This window comes from Aquarana catesbeiana, linkage group LG01 (genome assembly GCF_042186555.1).
Source record: "Aquarana catesbeiana isolate 2022-GZ linkage group LG01, ASM4218655v1, whole genome shotgun sequence".
Classification (NCBI taxonomy): Eukaryota; Metazoa; Chordata; class Amphibia; order Anura; family Ranidae; genus Aquarana; species Aquarana catesbeiana.
In genome coordinates this window covers 37,287,819-37,301,748 of record NC_133324.1, presented here as the reverse complement: position 1 = coordinate 37,301,748, position 13,930 = coordinate 37,287,819, and the positions used below count along the sequence as shown (strand labels likewise).

At 40.1% G+C, this 13,930-nt stretch overlaps 1 protein-coding gene across 1 annotated transcript in view; it reads right to left on the bottom strand.

Annotated features, from left to right (window-relative positions):
- LOC141140499 (vomeronasal type-2 receptor 26-like) overlaps positions 1–13,383 on the bottom strand; it is a 31,761-nt gene extending 18,378 nt beyond the window's left edge. Inside the window, exon 1 of the mRNA XM_073627799.1 lies at positions 12,991–13,383. Within this exon, the coding sequence (XP_073483900.1) occupies positions 12,991–13,383 (393 nt within the window). The remainder of the gene's footprint in view (positions 1–12,990) is intronic.
- Positions 13,384–13,930: the final 547 nt, after the last annotated feature.

Below are 13,930 nucleotides of genomic sequence, written 5' to 3'. Positions count from 1 at the left end.
GGCCACATGCCCTTAACATTGGGAGGGTGCTTTGGGGTAGCCCCCCAAAACACCTTGTCCCCATGTTGATGGGGGGGTTGGGGGGGTCCCCTAGTCTACCTGTAAAGTGGAAGATCTGTACCATGTCTAGAATCTGGTGCAGAAGATGGTAGAAGAAGATTTCTACAGGTTTGATGGTAGGAGGGATAGGAGTTTAAATATATGAAGAGTGCGAAAATGATAAGGTTATGGTCAGGGAGTGGAAACATTTTTTGGGATGTAAAAGTCACTATTGGGCATTTCAAAGGAAAGAAAATAGGGTACCTAGGCAGAAAACTCAAGGAAAAGTGACACTAGCTCTGGTCCAGTAGCAGATAAGCAGATAGGTATCAGGCAGAAGCGTAGTCAGTAAACAAGCGAAAGGTTTGTAATAAATGCTTACAGGTTGGGATTAAGCAGAAGCATAGTCAAGGAACAAACCAAAGGCCGGTAATAAATGGTATTGAAGATACGGATGGCAGTAGGAGAGACAAGAGCAAGATATTGGCTGAAGAGAGCACAATAATCTAGCAAATAGGAAGTGCAGAGACATGGCTTAAATCAGGAAGTTTATGGGAGGAGCAAAGAGCTTAAGACAAACAAGGTTCAAGGCAGGATCACTGAAGGAATTGTCCAGGGAACTGCTCCACATTCCAGGTGGCTCATCAAGAAGCGCCACTACCAGACACAGCAGAGGTCCCAGGTTCAAGCTCAATTAAGGGGAGTCTTTCTGATGTAATGGAGGACTTTAAGGAAGGGGGAGCACTGATATAAAGGGACTTTGAGCTAATGGGGAGAGCAACCATTAGATCAGGAGTCAGCACCCTCCTTTACAGACCCCCCATTAGATCAAAGTTTTCCTATATATTATTATATCAGTAACCCCCCTTATGCCGCGTACACACGGTCGGACTTTTCGTCTACAAAAGTCCAACGGACGCTGACGGACTAAAGCTGGCTGGTAATCCGATCGTGTGTGGGCTTCTCCGGACTTTCAACGGACTTTTTTAGCCTCAAATCCGACGGACTTTAGATTTGAAACATGCTTCAAATCTTTACGTCGTAAGTACGACGGACCCCGAAATCCGCTCGTCTGTGTGCTAGTCCGACGGACAAAAACCCATGCTAGGGCAGCTATTGGCTACTGGCTATGAACTTCCTTATTTTAGTCCGGTGTACGTCATCACGTACGAATCCGTCGGACTTTTGTGTGGTCGTGTGTAGGCAAGTCCGTTCGTAAGAAAGTCTGCCGCAAGTCCGCCGAAGGTACGTCGGAAGTCTGTTGGACAGGCTGTCGGACTTTTGTAGACGAAAAGTCCGACCGTGTGTACGCGGCATTAGAGACCATTATTATATTAGTGTCTCATTATATCAGCCCCCCCCCCACTTACAGACCACCATTAGATCAGGGTCCCTTTATATTAGCACCCCCTTAGAGACCTAAACTAAAAAAAATGAAAAAACACAGTGCAACTTCCCCCTATAATTTGATTAATTCATATGTGAAAAAAATAATTGTAGAAAATGGTGGAAACCCCAAGGGAAATGCAAGTATCCATAAAGTCCTTATAAAGTCCTTTTGAGATGGATATGGTGGATATTAGCACAACAGGATTAGGATTTGGAGGTTTCCACCACCATTCATATAGCACTATGTGTATTAAGATTGCACAGTATTTATGTTTGAATAAGATTAAAGTGATACTAAAGTCTTGTTTTTTTCTTTAAAAATAACAAACATGTTACACTTACCTGCCCTGTGCAGTGGTTTTGCACAGAGCAGCCCAGATCCTTCTCTTTTTGGGCCCCTGGCGGGTTTCCTGGCCCCTCCCTCCTGCTGAGAGCCCCCACAGCAAGCAGCTTGCTATGGGGCACACGAGCAGCCCCACAGCCCTGTGTGTCTATTCAGACATGGAGCCGCGGTTCGGCCCTGCCCCCTCTCTCTCCTCATTGGATAACTGACTTTGATTGACAGCAGTGGGAGCCAATTGCACCACTGCTGTGTCTCAGCCAATCAGGAGAGAGAGTCCCAGATGGATGAGGCATTTATTCTCATCGCTGGATCGAGATGGGGCTCAGGTAAGTATTAGGGGACTAGAGGCTGCTTAATACAGAAGGTTTTTTTTTTATATTAATACATAGAATACATTAAGATAAAAAAACCTTCTGCCTTTGCAACCACTTTAAAGTATTAATACTTGGATTACCTTTGGAGGTTTGCACAATCATTCACAATTGTTTTTTCACATATGAATTAATAGAATTATAGGGGGAGATTAACCCTTTCATAACTAAGCCTATTTTTGACATTTGGTGTTTACAAGTTAAAATCCGTATTTTTTTGCTAGAAAATTACTTAGAGCCGCGAAACATTATATATATATTTTTTAGCAGAGAATCTAGAGAATAAAATGGAGATTGTTGCAATATTTTATATCACACGGTATTTGTGCAACGGTGATTTAGACGCAACTTTTTGGGAAAAGGGACACTTTCATGAATTTAAAAAAAACAAATTGTAAAGTTAGCCCAATTTTTTTGTATAATGTGAAAGATGATGTTACCCCGAGTAAATAGATACCAAATATCTCACGCTTTATAATTGCACGCACTCAAGGAATGGTGACAAACTACGGTACCTAAAAATCTCCATAGGGGACGCTTTAAATTTTTTTGTACGGTTTCCAGGTTAGAGTTACAGAGGAGGTCTAGTGCTAGAATTATTGCTCTCGCTCTGACGATCGTGGCGATACCTCACACGTGTGATTTGAACACCGTTTACATACAGTATGCGGGCGCGACTTCCGTATGCGTTTTCTTTGCTGTGCGAGCTCAAGGGGATGGAAGGCATTTTTCATTTTTATGCTTATACTTTAAAAATCAAAAAATCACTGCTCATTTAAAAATTATGTTTTTCACAAACTTTTTTTATATTGATACATGTCCCCCAGGGCAGGACCTGGACCCCTATAACCATTGTATGCCCAATTACTTGCATATAAGCCTTCAAAATGGGCACTTTTGATTTTTGACATTCGGGTCCCATTGACTTTAATTGGGTTTGTTATTCGGGTCTGAACTTTCTGCTGCGAACTGAACAGGGGTCCGTTCGGTCCATCCCTAGTGATATGCCTTGTTTTTTTTTCCAAAAAAAAAGCTTTTCATGTTCTGTTACACTGACCTTTATTGCATTAATTTACAGAATAGTGTCATGTGTCCATTGCGGCCAATTAAAAATGTTAGGCACAATTGTTAAGTTGCTCTTAAGACAAACTGGGGTTGAATTACTAAAACTGGAGAGTGCAATATATTAATTCTTATGTGAAAAAATAATTGTAAAAGATTGTGCAAACCCCCAATGGTAATCCAAGTATTAATATACTTTAAAGTGGTTGTAAAGTCAGAAGGTTTTTTATCTTAATGCATTGTATGCATTAAGATAAAAAAACCTTCTGTGTGCAGCAGTCACCCTCAGTTCCCCTAATACTTACCTGAGCTCTATCTCTATCTCAATCCAGTGATGAGAACGAGTGCCTCAGACATCCAAAACTCCCTCTCCTGATTGGCTGAGACACAGCAGAGGCACCGTTTTCTCCCGCTGCTGTCAATCAAAGTCAGTTAGCCAATGAGGAGAAAGAGGGGGCGGGCTGAACCATGGCTCTGTGTCTGAATGGACACAGGGAGCTGCGGCTCAGCTTGGGTGCCCCCACAGCAAGTTGCTTGCTGTGGGGCCACTCAATAGGAGAGAGGGGCCCATAGAGCCAGCAATGGACCTGAGAAGAAGAGGATCTGGGCTGCTCTGTGCAAAACCAACTGCACAAAGCAGGCCAGTATGACATTTTTTTTTCTTTAAAAATAGCAAACAAGACTTAAGTATCACTTTAATTAGACAAACTGAAGTTAGAAGATGATTGGCTAATATGCACAGCTGCACTAGATTTTACACTCTCTCATTTTAGTAAATGAGCCCCACTGTATCTACAGATCTTTTACTGATGTCCTTAGTTCTTGCAGCAAATTTCCTTTATCACCAAGGCCTTTAGATTTGCTTTTTGTCTTCATGCATCTTCACAATTCTTTACCCAAAATCCTCTCCATTGTCTGCTGATAATGGATTGAGTCACATGAACAGAACCTTCTTAGTAGGATAGACTCTACCAGACATTGTTTTTTTTTTTTTAATTGGGCAGGACCCTATGAAGCAGTCTGATTACTTCTTCTTACTTTTTTAATTACAGTTTTTTTTTTTTTTTTCTGGTAGTCACTATCTAAAAGTTTCAGACATTCTTTATGTTTTTTCAACAAAGGACTTTGATTGTTTCAACTAGTTGTCCACCAGTATATAAGACAATGTAAAATGCTGTGTGTGTTATTTTTTTTTGTTACTAGGTTTTTTTTATCACATATTAGGAGCCACTCATGGAGAAATCCAGGCAGCTCCAAATGGTTTATAAACTTTAAAAAAAAAATACAGTAACTGTCAATTTCTGATTGGGAGAATTACTATTTGCAGCTGTTTTGATTGATTCAGAAGGCCTGGGAAGAATCTGGCCATGGATGATCCTGGTGGTCATTCTGCTCTGAAGTCTTATATCTTCTTCTACAGGAGTCATGGTCCTTCTTTGAGCTTCTATGTCCCGTTCTGTGTGATGAGGAAGGGTTAGCTAGTAGTAGTCAGTCACATTCAACTAGTCTTGTTCTGTAATGTAAAAGATGTTTTGTAGTTCATCCACTTCTTCTGTTATAATGAGTGATGGTAAAATATCCCGGCATTAATATCCACACAGCTAGCACTGACACCTTCATCTAATCACCATGGAATGAGTCACTGTAAACTTTGCCAGTCTAAGAACAGGATTGAAGGATGGGGGGGTTTGTCTGGAGATGGGCTTTAGGCTCAAAACTTGTATTTTTTTTTATTCTGGATCAGCTTCACCAGTGTAACTCACCTTGCCACCTTTCCATGATATTAGCTTTGATTTTAGTGTAAATTGCTGATCCTCTGAAAGGGATCCATCAAAGTGGCCCACGTGCATCCAATAGGTACCCTCTGTTTGTCTTATCCAATTTACAATTTCCAGCGGGCTGGGCAATTCTCCTTTATCATTAAAAAACATTACTTTGCCATTCGGATCCTTGTACTGGACTTTTTTTACATAGCAGGACAACTTTAAAAAAAAAAAAAAAAAAAAAAATTGACTATAGGTAACAAGTATAGAGAACATACAATACTTTTTTAACTATAGATTATTTATTAAGTATTTCTCATTTTGAAAATGCCATCATGATGAGATGACCTATTTGCTGAGCACTTACAATCAGATAAATTGTTTTGGGGCTATTCATAAAGAATGCGCTTTGCAAATGCTTACATTCAAGAGATAATTCAATAATTTTTGCCCTTTACAAAACACTGGCTCTGCCGCATCTGGAACAACATTTTTCAACCAGGGTGCCTTCAGGTTTGCTCAGGGGTGCCTTGGCAGAATTCCTAAAATTTGCTCAAAAACTGTATACAAGCCAACGGGTGGATCAAGTTTCCTTTTTGTTACACATAGCCACAGGTTGTGTAAAATCACAACCTTCTAGCCGCTGGCATCTGATAAGGAGTACATTGGGTGCCTGCGCAGCATCTTTGTTTGTCTCTCCTCTGTCCCTCTACATTAGTGCTGGGGTTACATTAGCTGAGTGAGGGAGAAGAGAAACATTGGAATGCTAGTCAGTACCAGCCTCTAGCATTGGGTGTTTTACATGTGTGGATGTTGCTGCATTATGTAAAACTATTATTTTAGTTTGTACATTTTAGAATGGGGTGCCTTGAGATGTGCATCATTTTAAAGGGGTGCCTTGACGGAAGAAAGGTTGAGAAACACCCATCTGGAATATATATGGTGAATACATGGTCACCAATCTTCAGGAAAGATGTTGTTGAATTAGAAAGAGTTCTGAAAAAGGCAACAAAATTAAAAATGAAGACGCAAGAGCTCAACTATTAGGACTTATTGATTATAGATTAAAGTTATTCACTCTGGAGATGGGGCACTTAGGAGAGGACTTGTTTACAATGTACAAATATATTAAAGATGGCTTTAGTAACTTTGATAAACTGTTTATTCTAAGGTCCCCGAAGAGGACACACAGCCATGATTTTAGATTAGAAGAAAGGTGGATTAACCTTGGATTCTGTAAAGGGTTCTTTACTGTTAGAGCAGTAAAAATGTGCTCCCTTCCCTAGGAAGTGGTACTATCTGAGAGCGGAATATATTGGGCTAGGGGAACTTTTAGAGAATAAAAATCACACACATACTGTATACACATAAGTTTAGATGGATGGACCTGTATCTTTTTTCACCCTTTTAAACTATGTAAAATGTTGAATATCTCAACATTTGTGCAGGTATAATGAATAATAACATAATGTTTGCAATATGCGTGTAGCAATAACTCTTTGTGGAGCTGCTGGTTTAAGCGGGCTTGTTACCTTCACTCTCCTTCCCTCTGTTTCACCGGCACCGGGTCTAGGGTTCCGTTGAGTTTACCTCTGGACGATACAAGCACCAACACTTGAGTGCGTTTTCAATGCGTTATTGAACAATTAACGAAGGAAGTAGCAGGAAAGAGGCAGAAGGGAAACTGCAGGGAAGCTCAAATACCTTTCTGTAGGATTCTTGACAAATGTCATTTAGAGTTGAATATTACAGTAGAATGCGCACCCCTTGTGGGACACACTCCTTGCTCGCCTGGATAGGCATCTCTCACTTGCCTAGCAGCCAGTACGTAGCACGAACAAAAGTCTCTGCCACAGACTTGCTTGGGATGAACCAGTACTATCCTCTGCCACAGGATGTATTGGTTTTGTGGTGAATGTCAGTCACAGTGCTTGAACCTTTAAGCCAACCTGGCAACACTATGCTGTAAAGTTACTTTAGGATACGTCCTCCAACCGAGTCACCAGGCCCCTCTCCAGACCAGCACTCTGCATGATCCTTCCATGATGGGTCCTCCCCTGTGATCTCCTCGGTTGTCCAGCTTCTAAACTCTGGATAGACAGCTCAGGACCATTCCTCGGCTGCTGTGGTAGGCCGCAGACAAGCTTCTGGGCCCACCCACATGCCGCAGCGACACGGGCCTCCGGAACGGAGGACCATGAGGTAGCACTCCAACGCACACCCGTCGGCCAGGAGGGCCAGCAGGTGGCTGCAAAACGACCCTAAAGCATGGCGTCTGTCCCATAAATACCCTCTCCCAGAATCCCACTCAGAGGACCACCTCCACCGAGTTGTCTCCGGGACAGAAGAGCATCCATACGGTTTGACACGTTGCCTTTCTAACACTAGCCGATAGTAACAACGACACCCACCGGCTCAGTATGGAAACACATGCAATGTCAGCCAAGCTGGAACAGAGGCAAATCTAACTTCCCCTAACGAGTAATTTACTAAATTTACCTATCAGATGGTAGATCGCAAATCTACCAGCTCTACATGCGTGTAATTGTTTCTTTGTTGTCTTTCACCAGGCGAATGCACCATTCTCTAATAACTGAGAAAAAATAGCCATGAGAACATTTGACCATGAGAGTTATCATTCACCAATAGAGACAATACCCTAACATTATAGGCTAAGAACATTGGACCAGTCAGGGAAATAATATGAGGAAATCCAGTGCCCTCCACCGCTTACCGGAGCCGTCAGCAGCGGCGGAGGCAAACGGATCTTCACCCTTGCTGGACATGGAGAGGAGTGAGGGGAAGATCACCCCCACCCATCTCCATAACAATGCAGGGCGGAAGCGAAGTCAAAACGTCACTTCCGCCCAAAGCTCTTAAAGGGCCATTTTTTTAAATTATTTTTTTGAATGACAATTTTTTTTTTTATTGTTGCATTTTAGTGTAAATATGAGATCTGAGGTCTTTTTGACCCCAGATCTCATATTTAAGAGGTCCTGTCATGCTTTTTTTCTATTACAAGGGATGTTTACATCCCTTGTAATAGGAATAAAAGTGACACAATTTTTTTTTAAACTGTGTAAAAATAAAAAATAAAAAGGTAAAATAAATAAGAAAAAAAAATTAAACGCGTCTCGTCCCGCCGAGCTTGCGTGCAGAAGCGAACACATACGTGAGTAGCGCCCGCATATGAAAAGGGTGTTAAAACCACACTTGTGAGGTATCGCCACAATCGGTAGAGCGAGAGCAATAATTATAGCCCTAGACCTCCTCGGTAACTCAAAACATGCAACCTGTAGTATTTTTTAAACCTCGCCTATGGAAATTTTTAAGGGTAAAAGTTTGTTGCCATTTCACGAGCGGGCACATGTTGGGTATAAATTTATTCGGCGTAACATTATCTTTCACAATATAAAAAAAATTGGGCTAACTTTACTGTTGTCTTATTTTTTAATTCAAAAAAGTGTATTTTTTCCAAAAAAGTGTGCTTGTAAGACCACTGCGCAAATACGGTGTGACAGAAAGTATTGCAACGACCGCCATTTTATACTCTATGATGTTAGGAAAAAAAATGTATAATGTTTGAGGTTCTAAGTAATTATTAGCAAAAAAAACCTGTTTTTAACTTGTAAACAAAAAATTTAAAAAAGAGGCTCGGTCCTTAAGTGGTTAAAGTTTGACACATTGGGTAATTATTTACTCAGCGCAACCTCAAATTTTATATTTTACAAAACTTTTAGGTAGTTTATTGTGTATGTTTGCCCTAAAATTCACTTTAGGGTATTTTTTACTGAATTTTTGCATTTCCCAGACTTTTTCGGTAACATAAAGAGACATAAAAAAATGACCACTATTTTATTCTCTGGGGTGTCTGCTTTCAGAAAATATACAGTGTGTGGGGGTTTTATGTAATCTTCGGGCCTAAAATGATTTTTTAAACGTGTGCAAAAAAATGGTTTTGTCAACGAAAGGTTAAAGCATCACCTGGGTAAAATTTAGCATACTTACGTTTTTCACCATTTCAAGGGCACAGGTAATTTGTAAGCTTGACATATCAGGTATCTAATTACTTAGAGCAACTACATTTAGAGCAACTACATCTTTTATATTTTACCAAAAAAGAGGGTAATATATTACATTTGTATGCCCTAAAATTACTGTATCTTTTAACGAAAAACAAAAAATTGTGTTTGGTAAATCATTGCGCTAGTCTCATGTGACATAAAACATTGAAACTACAAGCATTTTTCTCCAGGGTCTCTGATTTAAAAATATATATACTGTTTGGGAGCCTAAAATTATTTTTTAAACATTTAAAAAAAAAAAAAAAACAAAAAAAAAGGAAAAGGATTAAACACTTCCAAACTAAAAACAAATCTAAATTTGGGGTAATTTTTGTGTGACTGAAAGACGTGTCTAGGCACATCGCATCCCAGTACTAGATTGAGTTTAAAAGATACGGGTAAACTTTTATTGAACGCCCTCACCTTATACTTTAGTGTGTGTGAATTTATTTCAGCTTGTTTGTTATTTAATTTAAAAGTGAAATCCATGTCATGTAATGCTTGGGCCAAAATGTAAACTGCAATAAACACTCTATAGGATGTATTCTCATCAATAAAATGTAAACCAGTTGAAAATGTCTCCAAACTGCAGTTCCTAAGAGGATATCCAGTTGTGAGTGGAATAAGGACATTTTTCATTTTGTTTTTTGAAAAGAATCCATATTCAGTTATGAGAATATCCTCCATAAGTGGGTCATTTAAATGGTTGGATGGATTAAAATTATCAAAATATTCCTGTAATCCCTTTATGTAGAAATAGGGGTACGTAAACACCAAGCTGCAGTTGCTAAAAATAATAAACTCTTCACTTATTGACCAAGAATCTGGTAGAATAAATGTTTTCTCCAAGTAATAGGGGGCATTATTCATCAAAAACTTGTAATAAGTCAGACTAACTGAGCCACAAATAATAAGAACTTCCGTAGTTGAGGTGCGCAGCTCTGGAGAAATTTTATCATAATTCTTTACAGACATCAGAATCTTGAATTCAATACAAATTCCACGATTAGATAAATGTTTGCTGAGTTGTTGGATCTCCCTCTCTCCGTATTCATCATCAGATGTAAGGATCCCGACCCAGTTCCACTTCAACCTTTCCAGTAACTTTGCTATGGCCACATATTGCATCTCATTTTCCGGAACTGTCCGGAAAAAGGTTGGGTACATCTTTCTATTACTTAGTAAAGTATCTCTGGCTCCATAACTAATCTTAAGAGAAAGAAAACAATCTGTGTAAATAATGTGTAACTTTTAACATCTAAATGAACAGAAGAAAACTTTAGGAATCGTATTATTTAATTTTTTTTTTTTCAAGTTTATCATGTTTATTGAGATAACTTAAAGTACAAAAGATGTCCATCAAAAGACAGAGCTCAGTATACATCATCGTCTCTTTACATCCAAAACTCTAAGGATACATAACATAAAAAGAGAAATGAGCCGTACAAGCATCATCAGCAATGTTGAACCTAATGCTTCACAGGGCGTTATAAACTAGGGACTGACCAGGCACCCTTGACGGGATCACACTGTGTCCTGGTCTAGACCTTGTATAGATTTAGATAGATATTGCCCTACCCAGTAGGGGTCATGAACCGCCCCCCCGGAGCCACTGAATCGCAACTGAGAGACTGCACCGATCCCTAAAAGTGAACCATTACTCCTTGTAACAGAGTAGTATATTATATCTCGTACAAAATTAGAGAAATAACGAACATAAACTTGACTTGACAAAAGAACCATAGTCATCTATTCTTACAATATCTGGAAAATAGAAGAAATAGAAAAGAGGTTAAAGGAAAGAAAAGAAAGGAAGTAAAGGATAGAAAGAGAGAAAGCCAACTCTCAGCTCATGTGAAACTATCCAGACGTGGAGATTCCAGGGACCAGGGATAAACCTATATGCCCAGCCCGGGGTTCCCATATTGCTTCAAAGGTTTTGATGTTATCCAGAATTTTGCTTACTAATCTCTCTTGGGACATGATCCAAGAGATTTCTCTCTTAGCTGCTACAAAGGAAATTTTTGGTGTCTTCCAGGTTTTAGCGATCGTAACTTTCGCTCCTAATAGCATGAAAGTAATCAAACTGTGAGAAAACTTAGGAATCTTGGAGATTTGCTCATTCAATAGAGCAATTTGTGGAGTCTTTGGTATCAGTAGGTTTAAAAATCTTTTTCCAAAAACCTCTAATTCTTGGACATTCCCACCAAATATGAAGCGTGGAACCCTGAGCTTGGCATTCCCTAAAGCATAGAGGAGATGAGGAGGGAAACATCTTGTTCAATCTTAACGGAACCAAATACCATCTAGTCATCACTTTCCAATTGGCTTCTATTAATGAAATGTTCATTATACCTTTGTGAGCTCTTATTCCTCTTCTGTGCCATATCTCCAGGTCCCAGGTTTCTTGTAAGTCCCTCTCCCAGGCTTCCATATATGAGAATTTGGTGGTGGGTTCTAATAAGGAATAGTATATAATGGATATGCCCCCTTTTTGCTCTGTACCCTGGCCACACCAGCGTTCATAATTCGAAAAGGTCGGGGGGGGGGGGGGTGGCTTTGTTTTTCCATATTGTATGAAGAAAGTGGGAAATTTGATAAAACCTAAATTTTTCTGAGACCGGGATTCCAAGATTTTCCATACAGAATTTCAGGGAGACGGGGCCCGAAGGAGTAAAATAGTGTCCAATCCTGTACATCCCCTTATCTAACCACCATTGAAATGATTTGATATCCATACCCGGTCTGAAGAGGGGATTATGGAAAATGTGGGCTAGCGGTTGAATGTCAGATGTCAAGGAAGGTGAGTTTTTTATATCATCCCATAACCTCAGGGAATGTGAAAGAGCGGGGGACATGATAGGAGGTCTAGTTTTGCGAGGAGACCAAAGAAGGAAGTCTAACGTGTATGTGGGGACCGCCTGTCTTTCTATATTGATCCAATCTGGGATTTCGTGTTTAAAGTAGATCGTTGAGAGTTGGGCTAATCTGGCAGCTTGGTAATATTTAAAAAGGTCTGGAAGACCCAGTCCTCCTTTCGTTTTTTGGCTGTATAGAACTTTTCTCGCTAATCTATAGCCTCTCTTACCCCAAATGTATTTGATTATTTTGCCTTGAAATGATTTTAAATCATCTCTCCTAATAGGAATTGGGAGGGAACGGAAAAGGTAGAGTAATCTGGGTAATAGGGTCATTTTAATGGAATTAATTTTACCTATCCATGAAATGTTGTGCTGGGACCAGATGAGAAGATCTTTCTCTAGTTTACGGTACATGGGGGGAAAATTTGCCTGATATAAGAGTTCAAATTTTGAGGTAAGATTTATCCTTAAATAACGAATTGAGTTGTCGCTCCACTTAAATTTGAAGGACTGTTTCAGACGATCAACTAGGGCTATGGGAAGAGAAACATTCAGTGCTTGTGATTTAGCTATGTTCACTTGTAGACCCGATATATGCCCGAAAGAGTCTAAGAGCTTGTTAATATTAGGTAATGATGTGATTGGGGAAGTGACAAAGAGCAGAATATCGTCTGCGAAAAGGGCACATTTATGGACTGAATGTCCACACCTAACCCCGTGGATATTGACATTTGTTCTGATTGCAATGGCCAATGATTCAATCTCTATGGCGAATATTATTGGAGAGAGAGGACACCCCTGTCTGGTCCCTCTGGAGATCGGAATGGGATTAGAAACAAAGCCCTGTAGTTTGACCCTGGCCACCGGACTCGAATAAAGGGATTGTAGGATCCCCATAAAATGTTCCCCAAAACCCCATCTACGAAGGGTAGAAAACAAGTATGACCACGATAGCGAATCAAAAGCCTTCCTTAAATCTAATGATAACAAAAGGCCTTCCTGTTGAGGGGTTCCATCCCAGGCAGATTGAAGGATTGAGACAATATCCGTTGCCCTCCTTACTTGGTCCGGGCCCTGTCTCCCTGGGATGAAACCTACCTGGTCCCTATGAATGTATTGTCCTATGAACGAGCTTAGTCTATTGGCTAATATTTTGGTTAGGATCTTCAGATCATTGTTAATAAGGGAGATGGGTCTAGTGTTTTCTACTAGGGATGGGTCCTTGTCAGGTTTAGGGATAACTGAAATGAAGGCTGAGTTTGCATGGGTTTCGATGGCTTCGCCCATTCTTTTAGAATTAAAGAATTTGGTGAGATAAGGAGCTAGGGTAACTGCAAATGTTTTGTAATAAATGTTGGAAAAACAATCTGGGCCTGGGGCGGAGTTAACTTTTAAATTCTTAATCACTTCTAGGGTTTCCTCTGTAGAGAAAGATGCTTCCATCAGGTCTGCATGGCTTTTCTGAAGGCGAGGGATTTTTAGATCTGCCATGAATGCATCAAATCCGGACTCCCCAATGTGATTTCCCTTTTTGTATAAATTTGTATAAAAATCCTGAAATGATTGGAGAATACGTTGAGGATTTAAAGAGAACGTACCGTCTTGCTGCCTGATCTTAGGAAGGGTGAAAGTACGTGTTTTGGGGGAGAGTTTGGAGGCCAAAATTGTATTCATTTTATCTCTATGCTGGTAAAATTTCACACCTGTCCAATGCAGGGAAGCCTCGGCTTTAACCGTAAGGGCTAAGTTCAATGCCACTCTAGCGGCATCTAGTTGTGCTGTATTGACCTTAGAAGGGTCTGATTTATGTTGCTTACATAAGGCTTTGAGTTTGACAACATCATAGGTTTTCTCTTTTTTGATTTGTGATGTCATTTGGATCAGTTTTCCCCTTATCATAGCCTTATGGGCAGCCCAAACTGTTTCAGCTGAGGTTCCCTCTACGTCATTTAGTATTAAGAACTCCTTTAGAGCTTTCTCAATAATAGTGACCTGGACAGGGTCTTTAAGGATGGATTCCTTAAGTCTCCATTGGGGG